This window comes from Pimephales promelas, chromosome 1 (assembly GCF_988280905.1).
Source record: "Pimephales promelas chromosome 1, fPimPro1.hap1.1, whole genome shotgun sequence".
NCBI classification, from domain to species: domain Eukaryota; kingdom Metazoa; phylum Chordata; class Actinopteri; order Cypriniformes; family Leuciscidae; genus Pimephales; species Pimephales promelas.
Genome location: NC_142769.1, coordinates 44,017,604 through 44,036,444, shown reverse-complemented (window position 1 = coordinate 44,036,444; position 18,841 = coordinate 44,017,604). Strand labels below are relative to the sequence as shown.

General features: G+C 42.5%; 1 protein-coding gene across 1 annotated transcript; it reads right to left on the bottom strand.

Moving 5' to 3' along the window:
- Positions 1 to 2,564: 2,564 nt before the first annotated feature.
- LOC120463347 (uncharacterized) lies at positions 2,565 to 5,730 on the bottom strand. The gene is made up of 2 exons (XM_089119002.1): positions 3,716 to 5,730; positions 2,565 to 3,635 (listed from the first exon to the last, which is right to left on the bottom strand). Exon 1 carries the CDS (start codon positions 5,728 to 5,730, stop codon positions 3,937 to 3,939), a length of 1,794 nt encoding a protein of 597 aa, XP_088975128.1. The 3' UTR covers positions 2,565 to 3,635; positions 3,716 to 3,936.
- Between the last annotated feature and the right edge of the window lie 13,111 nt (positions 5,731 to 18,841).

The following is an 18,841-nucleotide window of genomic DNA, read 5'->3' as shown; positions in this document are numbered from 1 at the left end:
TGTTATATAGGTAATAGTCATGTCATGCCCTAAATAAAACTTGTAATTGAAAAACAAAATTGGTTGTTTAAATACTCAAACCTTTAATGTTCTGTTTATGTTATAACCAAGGTGAAAAAAGATGTATTAAAAATTTACCCGAGTATAGCCTATGCTTTTAGTAGGCTAAAGAAATATACTCAAGTAAAGTTTTTATACATTTAATAGTATATAAATCTACCCTAAACATACTAATGTCTGCTGGCCTGTTATAGGATCATAATAATCTGTACAATATTGTGAGCACAGTCAGTGTATATCGTTAGCGAATGTGTATAGCCTATTAAGCACGTCTCTCACCTAAAAGGCACCTGTCCTGTTCTCCACTGGTTCTCCTCACATCACTCACAGCTCAATTTTTCTCTGACCATTCTGTCTGACATTATCCTGGCCTGTCCCTGATCTCTTTAGCATAGCAGGCTCATAACTTTATGGCTTGATCCGTCATACGAGTATTTCCTCAGCGTCCGAAATGTCATGCGATTCATTGTTTTCCTGTTGTGTGAATCGACCGCTCTCCCGCTCATTGCGTCACGCCCGCCACGCCCATTTTCAGACGCGGAAGTAAAATTTTCTCACAAAAACGACTGCAGAAGCTTCTGTGGCGTGTTTATACGTATATTTTAAAGAAAATCTAGTTCCTACATTGTTTTTCTATGCATTGACTCGTTGGGTCCTCTAACCTGCAATATGCCCTTTAAGACTCTCTTTAGGTGGCTAAAATGAAAGTACATTTGGCATCAAATACACACATAAGATAAGGTCTGAAAAGATACATGCAGACAACTAATACTTAAATATACCTGTTTATTTTCAAGATTATGTCTTTGAGGGTCACTGAGGTATTTTTAACTGTTCTTATAAAATCTTCCTCTTTTTAGTTAATACTAGCCATGTGTAGCAAATGCAACATATAATAGTATACATAAAATGTATTAAGGGGGCCGAAGGCCAATTTAGCTCAAAGGGAAATGATTCATTGATTTGCAATGAATCTATGGAACCGAATCACTGAACCGAGCAAATGACTCGCTTAGAATTCATTTGAACGGGCCGTAATTATAACCAAATCTATAGTGAAACACTATGTCTTAGCAAGGTAACTTTAAATCGAACAGTACAAGACATTAAATGTGCAAACACGACACAAGAAGATTTATCTTTTCAAATATATGGACAAGACTTTATTTGCTATTCTAAGCACAAAACTAAGGTCTAAACATAATCACGCACACGCACACACACATTCATACAGTCGCGAAAGGGAAAGAGTGAGTTGGAAAGAGTGAGAGAGAAAGTTTCAACTTTCTATATGCACGTAAGACATAACCTGAAAGGACCACCAAGCATTAATTTGAACCTTCATTTCTTAGAGAGGTTATTCAATTAACATCAAAGCACCAGTTCAGTTAGAGCCTGGAGTACTTGCGCTTGTAGTGGCTGAGGGAATTCCCTTTGTCTGCGTCGCGTCGAAGGGGGGTTTCCCGGCCGGGTCCGTTGCGTGGTTTGTTGTCTTTGAAGTGCAGGGATGGAAGTTTCGCCGCTTGTCACGTGTGATTAGCAAGCGAATGAGAGTCTTTTCCAGTTCGAAGCGCGTTGCAAAGTTAACTTTGAAACGAAACTTTTACGAAAAAGGAAATAAAGGAAAGAAATGAAAGTAAGACGAGTCGGATGGCTTGACTGAGCTGAATTGTAACCCTGATCTTGATGGGTTATTCGTCTGCTGGTCGAATTTGGTCTAGTCGATGTAGAAGCATGTGGACATGTTCTTTGTTTCAGAGATAAGCACGAACAGAACACTCTCTTGCTGGTTTTAGAGAGAGGCGCGGACTTAACAGTTACAGAACAGAACAAAAATCATCTAGCAAAATCTATACATCACAAAAATCTTCTCCTTCTTCTGCAATCTTCTAAAATCTACAAAAATCTGATCATGAGGTCCTTTGTTCGGATCTTTAACTTAAACTCTAGTCCAACCTCCAAGAAACTTCGGGCCAATGGGTAATGGCATGATCTCAGGAGGTGGACCTACTTCTTGCTTTATCATAATTTATGCATGGTCTGTGAGCTGGTCTCCAGCACTTAGCAGAGACAAAAGACCATCGTTTTAACCTTATGATAATTATAATAATAAAACAAAACCTTTTACGCAGATTTCAATCAAGCCATCTTTTGAATTACGAGAATACGGTTCGTTTAAGAGCAAACGAGGCATTCACACTTCTAATGGTTGTATAACAATTACAAGAGTTAATAGTTAACAACAATTACATGATTATTATGTGATCTAAGCATAATAACACATGAAGTGTAGGAACAACAACAATTATGATTGGTTATAGGTCCAAGAATTGTTCTGTGGTGAGTTTATATGATTTTATGTGTGAGATCTTCGATCTCAACCGTAAGGTTACTGAGAGTTCAACTCGAAGGGGGACGAGGCAAAGGTGTTCTGTGGAACATCTCTGTCAGGGCATCAGAGGAGTCTTTGATGTGAGCCTCTCGTTCCACCATTTTGGAGCAGATTTGTCTTAGTAACATTACCATATTGACACGTTCGTCCTGTTTAGTGCCCCTCTCTTGGGCCTGTGGGGCAATAAAAGTCCTTATCTGCAGACAGCACGGAGTCGTTCCGTGACTCTGGAATGTGGGCTCCAGAACTTGGAGTGTTGAAGCCATGTGAATTAATCCCATGAGAGATTAATTTGATTAAGTTGTGTTTGATTCGCCTCGATTCTCTACATATTCCCCCCTCGATCGATGATGGGTTGAGAAGAAGACATCATTGAACGCTGGAGAAACAGAAGAAGTAGAAGCAAACACACACAGCAAACAACAAGGCAACTCCTCCATGACTGGTCACTTTACTGGTGCAGGGCATTAGGTTATCTAGGCCTAACGAGTTCACTCTCTCAATATAGTCAATTATGTGGAAAAAGTTTAGTTCAATTTTAGGACCGTTATTCTAGTTTGTGTTAAACGGTGATTGATCAACTTTGTGACTAAATTTGATTTGTTTGTTTTATCCACTTCTAAATTGTTCTAGGTTTAGACCAATTTACCTTCCAGATTTTGATTCGAATGATGCAGGGAGTTCTCTGGCTAACATTCGTTCTAAGGTGACTTGCAAACGTCAGGCGTGGTGCGTCAATCCTTATATTGTAACCTTGACCCTTATGGGGCAAAAGGGATTTTACCTAATAAGAGAAGAAGGGAAGGAAGAGGTAAAACAAAACAAAGCAGTTGAGTGACTCCAGTATGGGTACTGTTGTGCAGTGACAGGTGTCAACATGTGATGAGAGGTGTTATACTTGTTGGGTGTATCGCTATATGTTTCCGGTGGAAAGGGTAGCTAATACAATGAAAAACATGTTTGTTGAATGTTTTCATGGTAGATGTGTTTAACTTGTGTATGTCAGTACAATGTAGTGTAGTGCATGTACTGTATGTATGCGGTATGTATGTCAGATCTGTCTCAGTCTGTTTTGCTCCCCCCTTTGCTTAATGGCTTAGCTTTGATGAGCTTGTCGCATCTTTGCCTTGGAAAGGGATCTTCTGTGATCTGATGGGGGGTCAGTCCAGTAAGGCAGGAAGTTCTCTGGCAGACATTGGGAGGTGGTTTGGCACGGATGCGTGAAGCTGTAGTGCAAAACATGGTCTCCTTGTTGCATTCCACTTGTGATGCCTTCTGGTTGTGACAGACAGTCTGACTTCTGTGCTTACTGGTGTTGCGGCAGCACACAGATGGTTCTTGAGTTTGGAGCTTGTGGTGTGATGGGTAACCAGGATGGTGTTTTCTGGTACCTCTGGGTGTTTGTCAGTGGTTGACTGTGAGAGGCCACTTTGTTCTGTGTTGTTGTAGAACAGGTGGTCGTCTCAGGAAGGTGTGCAAGGTGATCACTGGTCTTCCGTGTTCAGCTTGTCTTTGAAGAACACTTGCAGTCGACTCAGTAGTCGCTCCATGTCCTCTGAGGGGAGACTGTCGTGTTCTTGGACACACTCAGTGTGGTGTGGAGGTGGGTTTCGTTGTCGCTTACCCACATAGAATGCTTTTGGATGCACTCGTTGATTCCAGTTGTTTCCTTCTGGTGGGTCCCATGACTTTTCCACGTGGTTGGAGTGGTAGCTGTCGTTAGCATGAGAGTAGCATTCTCTGTGCTCCTGATGAAGGACTGTGGCGTTGTCATGCCACTGGGTGTCTTCCAGTGCAAGGCTTGTGTCTTGGCTGCTGGAGTTTGACACTGTGGATGTTTTCAAACCTTTCTTTGAAGTCATCTTTTGTTTGATGTAGGCCTTGTGTGTCAGGTCACGTAGCTGTTGAAGCGTCATGGTGACTGGGCAGGCCATGATGCCGAGATGACGACTCAGTCCTGGATGCAGGTTTCTCAGGAAGAGGGTTTTGAAGTTCAGATCCTCTTCAGATTCAGGTTTGCTATGTGCACCGAAGTAGGCTTGTCGGAAACGGTGATAATAGGCTTGGGGAGTCTCTTGACGACCTTGTTTGGTTTCCAAGGCGACTAACACACCGTGTTCTGACTCTGGACTTGTAAATTCTTTAATCAGGATCTCACGTAGCAGCTGGTAGTTTGACTTGACATGAGCAGGTTGTCGGTCTAGGACGCTTCGTACCTCTTGACTGGATGTGGATCTGAGGAGGTATAAAATGTCTCTGTCAGTCATATGTGGTCTCACCTCTAGGAGGAAGTCGATATCTTGGAGGTAGGCCTGGATGCAGTGGCCCTCCGTGGAGTTCGGGTCGAACTGGGTGATGTTCTTAGCCAGCTGGTTGAGATCTTTGAAGGTCATTCCAGTTGCAGCTTTGGAGTCTGGCTGGATGATCTCTCTTTGTTGGTTGGCAGGGAAGAGTTCTCTGGTGAAGGCCGGTGACGTTTTGGGGTGTGGCCATTCACTTCTTCCGTAGGATGACAGTTCTTGGATGGAGGACTCCGTTCTGCTCAGCAGTGATGATGCTGAAGGAGGTCTCTCCCTTCTTGGCTCTGGTTTCTGTGTAAAGGCATGATGGAGTTCATCTCTGACAGCGTAGAGCTCGTCGTTGACGTCGTCTCGCTGTTGGATCAGATGGTCCATTTCAACGCTGCACCTTTGCAGGTGGTCTTCCAGAGCAGTGAGTTTAGAGTTCTTACTTTCAATGTCAGCTTTGGCTTTCTCTAGCTGATGTTCAGCAGACTGGAGTTGGTTTTCCAGGTGCTTCTGGACAGTCTTTAACTCTTGTTTGTCACGTTCAGTGACTGCAAGGGCTTCTTGGAGCTTGTCAACTTGGGTCTTTGTTTCATGCTCCGCTTCGTCGGACGCTTTGAGCTGGTCTTTGCAGTGTTGAGTGTGCATCAGCTCTCTCAGGAACTCGGTAGTCTTGAGGTCGTCCTGGACTTTCACTTCCAGCTTGTCTATGCGGCTTTGGGCACGTGTCAGCTCCTCCTGAAGGTGGGTGACGTGCTGGTGGCTTAGCTTTAGCTGGGCTGTGAAGGCATTGCTTAGGGAACAGGTTATTTTGGTTAGTTCCACATGGCTTTGGTTTTGGCTTGAATCATGTGTCAGGAATCTTCTCAGAATTATGATTATCATTAAAAATAATAACGGTTCAATTGTCTTTGGTGTGAGGCAGTCTGTAATGCCTCTGAGCCAGGCGTCCATGTCTTCCCGTTGGGCAGTGGGGTTTGTCGTCCACGACATGTTGGCACGCTCGGTGAAGAGACTGACACAGATCTGTGTGGTATAAGCCTATATGTGGTTGCACGGCTGAGTGTAGTTTCAGTAAGTGTGCACCAATAGTGAAGTGTCGTGATGACTAAATGTTGGTCTAAGTGTACACAGTGAGGCTAGGGATGTGAAGATCTCGTCACTCAACTGGGTAAAGGAAAGAAAAAGAGAGAGGTTAAAACAAATCTCAGATGGAAATAGCTTTTTTTTTTCAATGGAAGAAAATATTTTTGTAAATATTTTCTATCACTGGAAAGCTGGTTTCAACTCGTGATGTGAGGACTTCGTCACTCAACTGAGTAAGAGAAGAAGAGAGAAAAATTAACAACCAATTTCAAATGAGAAAGAAATGAAACAAAAAGGAAATTATTAACTAGGGAAAGTATTAATTTCTCATAAATGTTTCTATCAATGACAATCTGTTTCCAGAAAGGTAAACAATATTACTGTTTATGTTTGCAATGAAAAATAATACAATAATAATGCTGATACCTCTTTTCTGAGTTTGACAGGATTGACACACACACCTTCGGTTGGACCGCTTACAGCAGGGCTTACAGCAGGGATGCTTTGAAGGCGGAGTTTGCTCAACACTTGTCTCTGTTAATTAATCTTGGATAAGATGTCAAAGTTTAAATTGCGTTTACAAATGCAGGGAGAGTGAGAAGAACACAAGAGGGTTTGATTAAAAATCAAATACCTAATAATCTGTTTGGGAAAGATTATCTTTGTCTCTTTTTAGAGTTGGTTGATGGTTCTTCCAGGTTTGTTCCCTACAAATGTGCAAAATAAGATGGAATAAAGCAGGACAGAACAGGAAAGACGCGATGAGGGAGAAATGAAGCAAGGAGGTTGGATCCCGCTACCTTTAGATCTACTACGAGTATAGAATTGATAGTTAATGAACAACTAAACACACAAATAAACTTTGTAAAAGACGATTGTCTCTGGTTTATTTGAAACTCGTATGGAGATGGTAATGTCTCCTATTGAAGCGTCACGCAAATGAATTATTCCAATATAGTGGTTAAGTTTATAACCAACCAGACGAAAGGATAAAACGCAATGACAATAATAAGCAAATCTGAGTCTAACACTATTTTGTAATAGTAATAACAACTTTTCAAATTTTAACTTTCGGAGTTCTTAAGTTTCGAAACTAATTCACCTAAAGTGATTGGATCTCAAAGAGAAATGTAAAAATTATGAAAATTATGCAATTAGAATTATTACAAAAATAAATCTAGAAATCATTAGAAATGATCTGTTTAGAAAGGTAGAATCTCAATTTTGCAATTTCTTGTTCTTTTAAAATCAAATTCGAAATTTGACAATTAATAATCATAAACCAGCATTTTCTTTTTCAAGTAAAATGCAGGTAAAATAATTAATAATGGTAAATCAGTATTTTCCTTTCAGGAAGAATATTGATTAACTTTAAAGAAAAGTGTGATAAAGTTAAAAGAAGAAACAAGAAAAGATCGATAGGTGTCTAAATGGTTAAATCGCTTTAACGTTGTTCAAACAGACACTATAGCTAACCGCTGGGGTTAGTATTGATAATAGTAACTGATGCTAAAGGCTTTAGCACAGGCCTCAATGCAAACAACCGCTCAGCTTTAGCTTAGCCTAGCTTAGCGTAGCGTTTGTTTGGTTTGTTTACAAAGTTCGAGGGGGTCAGAGTTCACCCGGAAGTGTTGGTTAAGACTTCCGTGTCACGATAGCAACTAAAGCGATCAAGCGAACGCTAGTGGGCGAACCGTGAATTGCAGTTGGTAAGCAGTTTGTTACAGTTCCATGCAATGCGAGCGCATTTCAATGTTCACAGAACATGTACAGTATTACAGTATTACGTATGATTATCGATCATATTACGGGAAATGTCGGCGCATTTCACACTGTTCAAATAAAATACACCACTCGTAGCTGGGTTTACGACATGGGGCTTCACTCAGTTTGTTGAGAGTGATATTAACTTTAAGCACGCGGCGGTGCGCTGTATGAGAACGATGGTCTCGTCTCTGTCTTTGTGCAGGTTTAGTTTCACACAAAGTAACAGGGTCTAACTTGGTTCAGTTTCAAAAAAGCTTTACTTGGACAAAACTTAAAATAAGTCCTATTCAATTACACTCGGACACGCGCAGTGTTTACACGATAAATAATTGAACAGACATACACAGAAAAGCATTACTGTTTATCACGGGGATCACGGATAGTGGGACACGCACTGGTGATCAAATAAAATAAACAGATAAGCATTAAGTGTTTATCACAATGGAACACGCACTGCGATCAAACAAATAAACAGAAAGCATTAAGCATTTATCACGGAGAAGCAATGGAACACGCACTGCGATCAGATAAATAACTTTAAGGCTTTTATGACTAGATTCGACAAGGAACACGCTTGACGCTCTGTCAGGAAAATATTGTAACTTATAGGGTTAGTTTTAATTACTGCAGTTTGATTTCGTTCGGCTTCTCTGACTTATATAAACACACACACACAACGTTATAGTTCTCTGAAAGACTCTGGAACACGCAGATGTCGATCAGCTATAACGAGGTATTTTCTGGAAATAAGGAACACGCTTAATTCCTACCTTATTGTAGTGTGAGGTTTTATATCTTATGCAGGTATAAAGAAAACAAAATAGGCGACAGACTAGACTTCTCAGCTTTCTCTGGGAGCTTCACTCACAGATAACAACAACAGCAGCAGCTTTCAACGTGCGCGCGGCGCATACGTCACACACAGACTCGCGGAGGTTCGGATCTCGCATCCGCAACCAAAAATGAAAAGATGATTTCTTGATATATGTTCACAATTTAGGTTGAACTGCCTTTCATTCTCCACCAAAAATGTAGCAAATGCAACATATAATAGTATACATAAAATGTATTAAGGGGGCCGAAGGCCAATTTAGCTCAAAGGGAAATGATTCATTGATTTGCAATGAATCTATGGAACCGAATCACTGAACCGAGCAAATGACTCGCTTAGAATTCATTTGAACGGGCCGTAATTATAACCAAATCTATAGTGAAACACTATGTCTTAGCAAGGTAACTTTAAATCGAACAGTACAAGACATTAAATGTGCAAACACGACACAAGAAGATTTATCTTTTCAAATATATGGACAAGACTTTATTTGCTATTCTAAGCACAAAACTAAGGTCTAAACATAATCACGCACACGCACACACACATTCATACAGTCGCGAAAGGGAAAGAGTGAGTTGGAAAGAGTGAGAGAGAAAGTTTCAACTTTCTATATGCACGTAAGACATAACCTGAAAGGACCACCAAGCATTAATTTGAACCTTCATTTCTTAGAGAGGTTATTCAATTAACATCAAAGCACCAGTTCAGTTAGAGCCTGGAGTACTTGCGCTTGTAGTGGCTGAGGGAATTCCCTTTGTCTGCGTCGCGTCGAAGGGGGGTTTCCCGGCCGGGTCCGTTGCGTGGTTTGTTGTCTTTGAAGTGCAGGGATGGAAGTTTCGCCGCTTGTCACGTGTGATTAGCAAGCGAATGAGAGTCTTTTCCAGTTCGAAGCGCGTTGCAAAGTTAACTTTGAAACGAAACTTTTACGAAAAAGGAAATAAAGGAAAGAAATGAAAGTAAGACGAGTCGGATGGCTTGACTGAGCTGAATTGTAACCCTGATCTTGATGGGTTATTCGTCTGCTGGTCGAATTTGGTCTAGTCGATGTAGAAGCATGTGGACATGTTCTTTGTTTCAGAGATAAGCACGAACAGAACACTCTCTTGCTGGTTTTAGAGAGAGGCGCGGACTTAACAGTTACAGAACAGAACAAAAATCATCTAGCAAAATCTATACATCACAAAAATCTTCTCCTTCTTCTGCAATCTTCTAAAATCTACAAAAATCTGATCATGAGGTCCTTTGTTCGGATCTTTAACTTAAACTCTAGTCCAACCTCCAAGAAACTTCGGGCCAATGGGTAATGGCATGATCTCAGGAGGTGGACCTACTTCTTGCTTTATCATAATTTATGCATGGTCTGTGAGCTGGTCTCCAGCACTTAGCAGAGACAAAAGACCATCGTTTTAACCTTATGATAATTATAATAATAAAACAAAACCTTTTACGCAGATTTCAATCAAGCCATCTTTTGAATTACGAGAATACGGTTCGTTTAAGAGCAAACGAGGCATTCACACTTCTAATGGTTGTATAACAATTACAAGAGTTAATAGTTAACAACAATTACATGATTATTATGTGATCTAAGCATAATAACACATGAAGTGTAGGAACAACAACAATTATGATTGGTTATAGGTCCAAGAATTGTTCTGTGGTGAGTTTATATGATTTTATGTGTGAGATCTTCGATCTCAACCGTAAGGTTACTGAGAGTTCAACTCGAAGGGGGACGAGGCAAAGGTGTTCTGTGGAACATCTCTGTCAGGGCATCAGAGGAGTCTTTGATGTGAGCCTCTCGTTCCACCATTTTGGAGCAGATTTGTCTTAGTAACATTACCATATTGACACGTTCGTCCTGTTTAGTGCCCCTCTCTTGGGCCTGTGGGGCAATAAAAGTCCTTATCTGCAGACAGCACGGAGTCGTTCCGTGACTCTGGAATGTGGGCTCCAGAACTTGGAGTGTTGAAGCCATGTGAATTAATCCCATGAGAGATTAATTTGATTAAGTTGTGTTTGATTCGCCTCGATTCTCTACACATGAATCATGCGTTTCATGTATTCATGATCCATTTCATGCTACATACTATTAGAAGAAAAGTTTTAAATAAATCCGTACAGAGTCTGTCACACTGTAAAAAATATTGATGGTTTAACTTAAAAAAGTAAGTAACCTGGTTGCTTTAAAATTTTAAGTTCATTGAACTGAAAAAGTGAGTTAATACAATGAAGGAGAATGATTTAATCATCAGAAACTCAAAATTATGTTATCTGAACTAAATAAATTATTTAAGTTGATTTGACAAAAGAAAAAATGTGATTACTACTGTAGTGAAGATAATAGGTAGACACTCAGTCTATGTGCTAGTTCTGGATTTATCACCAAGTTCACTCAGGTGTGTCGGCCAGAACACCTCTTAAGGCCAAATGTTCCAGAGTATGAAATAAATAGTGGAGAAATAATTCTTATTCTGTTTCTTTATTCCTCTTTCTTGCAATTCTGAGAGTATTGGTGTGTGTGTGTGTGTGGTCTCTATAAAGAGAGAAACAAATTACAAATGAATAAATCAAACAGCTATGCATGCACTCATTCCTCTCTATGCACTAATATACATTACTAAACAAAAGCAAACAATAATCAGCATATAACTATACAGTATATCTCTTAAACTCTAATACTGTAAGAATAATGTAAAGATTCAAACACTTATAAAGGATCCTCAGATTTTCCATTATAAGTAAAATTCTAACATCACTTACTTCTTATAATACTCAACCACAAAGTACTGATCAATCCTAACAACAAATATAAAGTATTACACATCTAAACACGATATTACTATCTTTAACCTGACGTACTAAATCAGATGAGTCGAAGCTCTAACGTGAAATGTACTAACGCGAATATAATTAGCACCTCAGTCTCAAATCGACTCCTTAAACTCCTAACTCTTATCTACATCAAATAACAGAAATAACTACTTATATAATACCACAGTTTTACTTACTTTTTTCATTTACGCACACTCTGAGGGAAAGTGCAGCTCACACAACCGACTGACCAACCGACTATCTCTATCGTACTGCATACTAAGTATGTGATGTCAGATAGTATACAAACCAGCGCGCGCCTCAGCCACCGTTATAAGCGCTGAATCAACGGAAGTCAATGTGAAACATAAACCCTAATATGGTCAACTACACTAAATAATAGCAACACTAAAATAACTTTGGGGCCTTTTCTACAGCCGCCCCCGAATGTATGTAATACATTCGCTCATCAATAAAGGCAACAAAGTTCTATGGCTGGGGTGTAGTTGCAGGAGTGGAACCGTCACCATCTTCTCCAGAAGGAAGTGCAGGGAGGACAACCAGCCTGGCAACTGGCCGTGTGTAGATCCTTTCCTTAACCTTTACATCAGCGGACCTGATGTGCCCGTCAGGGCTGGGATGAGTCTTGACCACTTTCCCAATGGGCCAGAGGGCCCTCGGAAGATGAGGATCAGCGATCATCACTACACAGTCCCCTGTAATATCAGGTGGTGTAGCCTGCCACTTCTGGCGAGCTTGCAGACTTGGCACATATAGCCGGATGAAACGGGCCCAAAAGTGGTCGGCCAAAACTTGGGAGTGTCTCCAACGGCGGCGACAGATGAGCTCACTTTCAGGGTAGACTACCTGAGGTAACGAACCACCAAGCCGCCCCATCAGAAGAACACTGGGAGTCACTGGATCTGGGTCGCTGGCATCTGAAGACACATATCCCAAGGGCTTACTGTTAAGGATCCCTTCAACCTCAGTAAGTACGGTGCGAAGCACTTCTTCCGGAACAGGTTGAGCACCGACTGTGGCATAGAGTGCACTCTTAACTGAGCGTATCTCCCTCTCCCATACCCCTCCGAAGTGAGGAGCGGCTGGGGGGTTAAAACGGAAGGAGATCTTCTGTGGAGCAAGGAGATGTTGTAGTTCATTAGACATTCCAGCGAAGGTCTCACGTAGTTCTCGCTCACCTCCCTTGAAATTTGTTCCTTGATCGGAAAACAGCTCAGCAGGTGTTCCCCTACGGGAAATGAACCGACGAAGGGACATCAGAAAGGCATCCGTATCAATGGAGGTAAGGAGGTCCAAGTGCACCGCCCTCGTGGTGAGGCACTTGAAAATGATCCCCCATCTCTTCTCTCGGCGCCGGCCAACTTTGACCTCAAATGGCCCAAAGCAGTCCATCCCTGTAGAGTAGAAAGCCGGCTTGTAAAGACGCAGACGGGCTGATGGCAGGTCTGCCATTTTCGGCACTGCAGGTCTTCCCCTCCATCGCCGACAGTCAGCACAGCTATACTGGTAGCGCCGGACAGCCTCACGCCCTCGCAGGATCCAGAAGGAGCGTCGAAGCTCTGCGAATACCCGCTCTGGGCCTGGGTGGATGAGGCGATTGTCGAAGTCTTGGATCAAGAGCGTAGTTACTCGATGACCTGGGTCTAAGATGACTGGATGAAGAGTGGTCAGCTCTAGGCCTTCTGCTCGACGGAGTCGTCCTCCAACACGAATGAGCTCTCCCCTTTCATCCAGCTCTGGAGACAGCGTGCGGAGTCGACTGCTGCTAGGTACTGGTTTACCAGCTTTCAGGAGGCTGTACTCTTGCTGAAAGCTATCCCTTTGAGCCCTCTGAAGTATTAACTGTTCAGCCTGTCGGTAGTCTTCAGCTGTAGGCTTATAATTAGAGTTGGCCGCCCCATGCAGCTCCTGCACTGTCTCTTCGAGCAGCTCCTTCCACGAGCCGTACTGACTCACGTCTGAAGTCGACTGGCTTGATGCAACTGCGGCGACCCCACAGAAGGTAGACTTGCGCAGCTCTGAGGTATCTTCTGCTTGTTCTACAGCAGGGTCCTCTGGCCATGAGTTCGGACTGGTCAGGAGGAAGGCAGGTCCACACTTGATGACATAGCCCGCCTTTATAAGTTTCTCCATCTCCACTCTGTAGGCTTCTGCCGGTGCAGGATCTTCCAGTCGCCTCTCGACACTTCGTAGACTGGGCATGACGTCTTCTTTAGTTGCCTGAAAGAGCGGCATGTCTCTCTTGCGGAGCAGCGGGGTAGCGTAACGTAGAATGCCATCTACCTCTACCCTGATGGTTTTGGTCTCCAGGATGGGGATGGCCTCTTGGTCCGGTCTTGAGCGAGTAACTAGTTTCTCACTTCTGAATGGAACATCGTCGACCTGCCATAATCTCTCAACATGTTTCATCAGCTCGCTCTGGTGGGGTGCTACTGTTGTAAATAGACACTGCCGTGGTTGGGTGAGGTGACAGACTACACTCGCTGGGCCCTGCAGTGTCCAGCCCAGCCTTGTGCAGATGGCAGCAGGCCCTCCTGGAGGTCCTAATCTGACAGGTTCAATGGGAGTGACGAGATGGGGGTGGTCACTCCCAATTAGAAGCAAGGGCTTAACATCCATAAGGGTCTGTATGGGAAGGCCAATGAGGTGCTTGTACGTGTTCCTGAGTTGTTCCATGGGGTAAGTATGTGCAGCTAGTCCAATACAAACACTGGTGAATGCACCTCTAATCTTGAACTTAGACTTTGGCTTTGACGGCGAGGAAATGGAGAACGACACTGATGCACCACGGAGGGTCCGCACTTCATCTCTGATTGTGCGTAGTGGAAGGTCCTCTTGAATCCCCTGCACACCTAGCTTCTCCGCAGCATCTGGCAACAGCATAGTTCTCTCTGAACCGTCGTCAAGTATGGCATAGGTGTTGATTGATTGGTCACCATGGTGAATGCGGACTTTGACAACTTTCAGAAGAACCCGACTGCCTTCAGTGGGTCTATCCAAATACAGAACTTCTGTTGTGCCCCTTAAGCCTTGGCTTTCCGCTGCCGGTGTTGGCGATGCCTCCTTAGGTGACCTCATATTCACCTCATGCAGAACCTGGAGGTGTTTCCCTTGGCAGAGGCTGCATGTCTTTTTTAAGTTGCACTGAGCCGCCTGGTGTGGCCGTGCACATCGCCAACACCTCTTGTTCCTTTTTATCCATTCAATCAGCTGATCCTTAGTTAGCCTGGATACCTCTGTACACTGGCTGAGGTAGTGTTCCTCGTTATTGCAGAATGGACAGTATGGCTTGCTCTTGTTCGCTTTGAAGGAGCTGCGTGGCACTGGCACCTCAGGTTTCTTAGCTGTGTCCTTCACACCATGGAGGACAGAGGTAGGTTGCTTACCCTTCCTACCCTCTTGACGGAACACTGGCTTCTCCCGCACTCCTCTCACAGCTAACTGTCCTTCAAAGTCCTGGCACCAAGACTCGTACTTCAACCAATCTGAAAGATTAGTTAAGGTGTGGGTTCTTGTTCCCTGATGATACATGCATCGGCGAAACTCTGCTCTTTGCTCAGATGGCAGCTTGCTCAGCAGACGAGAAACATGTGAGCCACATTGTAGTTCCACTTCACCCTCGTGGCCTAGTGTTCTCAGCATTCCCACGAGTGACTGTATTTGGAGTGCAAACTTCTCAAATGCAGCAAAGTCTCCCCGCTTTATGTCCGGTGAGTCCAGCACAGCAGCAATACGCCTCAGCGCTATCTGATGTGGTTGGCCAAACTTGTCATTCAGGGCAACCATTGTGTCGGAGAAGGGTGTCAGAGAGTTAAGGTAAGCATCTGCTATTAACCTAGCTTCTTCTAGTTGCAGATGATCGACCAACACTTGGTATTTAAACAGCTCAGATGCGTCATGTGGTAGGAGGTTCTCCAATGAGATCTTGAGCCGTGCGAACTCACTTGGGTCCCGACTGGCGAAGTTGGGAATTGTTGGGCGTGGCCCACGATAACTTGGCTCTGGGATGTTGGAGTTATAACCCTGCGGTGATTTAGAGGGCTGTGCCCATGCCATGCTTGAATGTCGCTGTTGGGGCGTTGGGTTGCAGCCAAGGTCACTCCGTTGACCACCATAAGCTGTAGGGTACTTGGGCTCCGCTGGATGTGGCTGCGGCAGAAACTGAACGGGCTTGAACCAGGGCGGTGGATAACGGGCAGTGTCATCCCATGGCTTTACAGTAGGAAGGGCCTCATGTGCTGAGTGATAAACTTGTGACTGGCCCACAAACATGCCAAGAGCTGGGGGTGGCAGTGCTTCTTCCTTAGTTCTTGGAACCTCATCTATTCTCCTAATAAGTGAATGTAGCATAGGTCGGTCACCTGGTATAAGTTCGTCAATTACTGGGTCTGGCCATGGTGGTGGTGCAGGCCAATCATCCTCTTCTTCAGCGTTGAGTTCACTTTCTACAAGTGGCTGTGATGACATCACTGTTAACTCTGGCTTTCTGATATGAAGAGAGGTTGGAGACTGCATGTTGCGAACAGAATCCACTAACTGTCTCATGTCTGCTCGCAGAGCTCTAAGCTCAACTAAGTCTGATGCCATGTGGCGCTGTGTCTGCTGCAGGAGGTGTCTTTCATGACGAATGTCATCTAACTCAACTCGGCTGTCATTCTGCGGATGTACTGTATGCAGTGCTGAAGGTAAGGGAGTAGAGTAATTTCGTAGCTGTTCCCTAAACTCTCTCTCTGGAAACCGCTGGGCCTGGGGGGCTAGCTGCTTCTTCTGGCTGTGCTGATGGCTCTCAGCCCTATAGCCCAGGTCCATTTCCTGAAGAATAGCATCCCGCCTCTGGCGTCGCAGGGGAGAGTCTGGTGGGGAGGTGAGGGACGTCATCCTGGCATTTCCCTCCTGGTGAGAACTCTCTGATTCCTCTCTGTACCTCTGACCGATGTAGCCTCTATAATCAACCTCATAATCTGCATAGCGCACAGGTAGGTGGATATGCCGTCTGGGACGTGCACCAATAGCATCATACTCTGGATGTCGTTCCATCTCTGATGTGAACCCAGTGTATCCGGCTCGAAGGACCATCAATGTAGTGAAGATAATAGGTAGACACTCAGTCTATGTGCTAGTTCTGGATTTATCACCAAGTTCACTCAGGTGTGTCGGCCAGAACACCTCTTAAGGCCAAATGTTCCAGAGTATGAAATAAATAGTGGAGAAATAATTCTTATTCTGTTTCTTTATTCCTCTTTCTTGCAATTCTGAGAGTATTGGTGTGTGTGTGTGTGTGGTCTCTATAAAGAGAGAAACAAATTACAAATGAATAAATCAAACAGCTATGCATGCACTCATTCCTCTCTATGCACTAATATACATTACTAAACAAAAGCAAACAATAATCAGCATATAACTATACAGTATATCTCTTAAACTCTAATACTGTAAGAATAATGTAAAGATTCAAACACTTATAAAGGATCCTCAGATTTTCCATTATAAGTAAAATTCTAACATCACTTACTTCTTATAATACTCAACCACAAAGTACTGATCAATCCTAACAACAAATATAAAGTATTACACATCTAAACACGATATTACTATCTTTAACCTGACGTACTAAATCAGATGAGTCGAAGCTCTAACGTGAAATGTACTAACGCGAATATAATTAGCACCTCAGTCTCAAATCGACTCCTTAAACTCCTAACTCTTATCTACATCAAATAACAGAAATAACTACTTATATAATACCACAGTTTTACTTACTTTTTTCATTTACGCACACTCTGAGGGAAAGTGCAGCTCACACAACCGACTGACCAACCGACTATCTCTATCGTACTGCATACTAAGTATGTGATGTCAGATAGTATACAAACCAGCGCGCGCCTCAGCCACCGTTATAAGCGCTGAATCAACGGAAGTCAATGTGAAACATAAACCCTAATATGGTCAACTACACTAAATAATAGCAACACTAAAATAACTTTGGGGCCTTTTCTACAACTACACTGTAAAAAAAATATTCAAAATAATATTCAAATATTCAAAATAAAATAAAATATTCATACTCAAAATAATAAGTTATCTCAACTAAATAAATTATTATAAAGTTGATTTGGAAAAAGAAAATATGTTGTGATAACAAATCTTGAAAATATTTTTTACAAGTGTAGGTGTGTCATATGTAGAACATTTTAGGGGTTCTCATCATGGGATCATTTAATGGGTAAAATTTTAACGAAATTAATTTTTATTTTGATTGAATTCTATTAATTAAACAGCTTGTAAATATACTTTGATGCTAGAAAAAAAAAACCTTTTAAACATGAAAATGTTATACTGTACATTTAAGACATTTCTCCTTAACTGGAAAATTTACATGCAATGAGATTTTGTTTAGAGGGCATTTTACACGACATCAGTTTCAACTAAAAACAGAAAACTTTGTGTTTTGGCCGTTCATTTACCCGAAGGTTTGGAAACAATTTGAAACACAAATTTGTGAAAAGCGTACATCATGCGTATACTTATTACGTGTTCAGCCAAGAACATAGATTTGACACGAGGCTTACAAACAGCGGTTACAAAAAACGGCCATCAAAATCTAAAACATTAGTTCAGGACGGTGGTGGAGCGGAGCCGTCATAGAAGTGGCCAGGGCGGCGCCGTCTTGGCATGACATGAACAGTCTCTGGCTCGGCAGGACTAAAGTTGATCTGAACAGTCTCTGGCTTGGCGGGCATGACGCGAACAGTTTCTGGCTCGGCAGGACTGACACGAGGCTCATGCTGAAGGGATACTGTGGGCTTGCGGACTCATCCACCAAAATCTATCCTATGACAAAGCAAAAAAAAAAAAAAACTCCTCCACATTTTCTTCAATTGGACAATTAACTGGCTGAGGCGTAAGAGACAAATTGCTGGGTCCAACGTTGCTCTTGTATTCTGTAATGATTTAGCTCACTAGAGGCAAGCTTGAGAACCCAAGTGCAGTTTATTAACAAAACAATCAAACATAAAACAAAAAATGGTGTGGCATGAAACAAGAACATAGACATGAGGCAAATAGCAGTTACACACACACACACACACACAAAATACTAGACAAAGACACAGGGCAAAAATGGGCTCTTAAATACACAAGACTAACGACACAAGCAACACCATGTTGAACACAACAGACAGGGGAACACATAGAGGTGTAAAACGTCCCCCTAAATGTGACATTATTGTGAAACAAAACATAATAAATGTGACCAGAATTGCCATCCCAGTGTTGAGTGACTATGGCAAGAGTTATTCAATTCACCAAATATTAAAATTGCTCAGCCTTTCGTAAATATTTAGTATTTTGAGTGAAAATATTTTTGTACCAGTGGTGGGGTAAAAAGACCCCTTTCTAACCAACCAGTTTGCTTCATAGATCAACAGCGAAATTAACAGACTTTAGCTTTTAATCTCTAAAAGTAAAAGGCAAGTAATTTATTAAAGCGCATATATTTTAATATTTATTTCATGAATGTCCAAAATATCCAAATTTTTATCAGTGAGCAGCTAACTGTGTTAGCTAGCCGGCTAATGCTCA

What these genes read in the sequence shown, in the direction of transcription:
- LOC120463347 (XM_089119002.1), bottom strand. Translation starts at nt 5,730, where the DNA reads ATGTCGTGGACGACAAACCCCACTGCCCAACGGGAAGACATGGACGCC.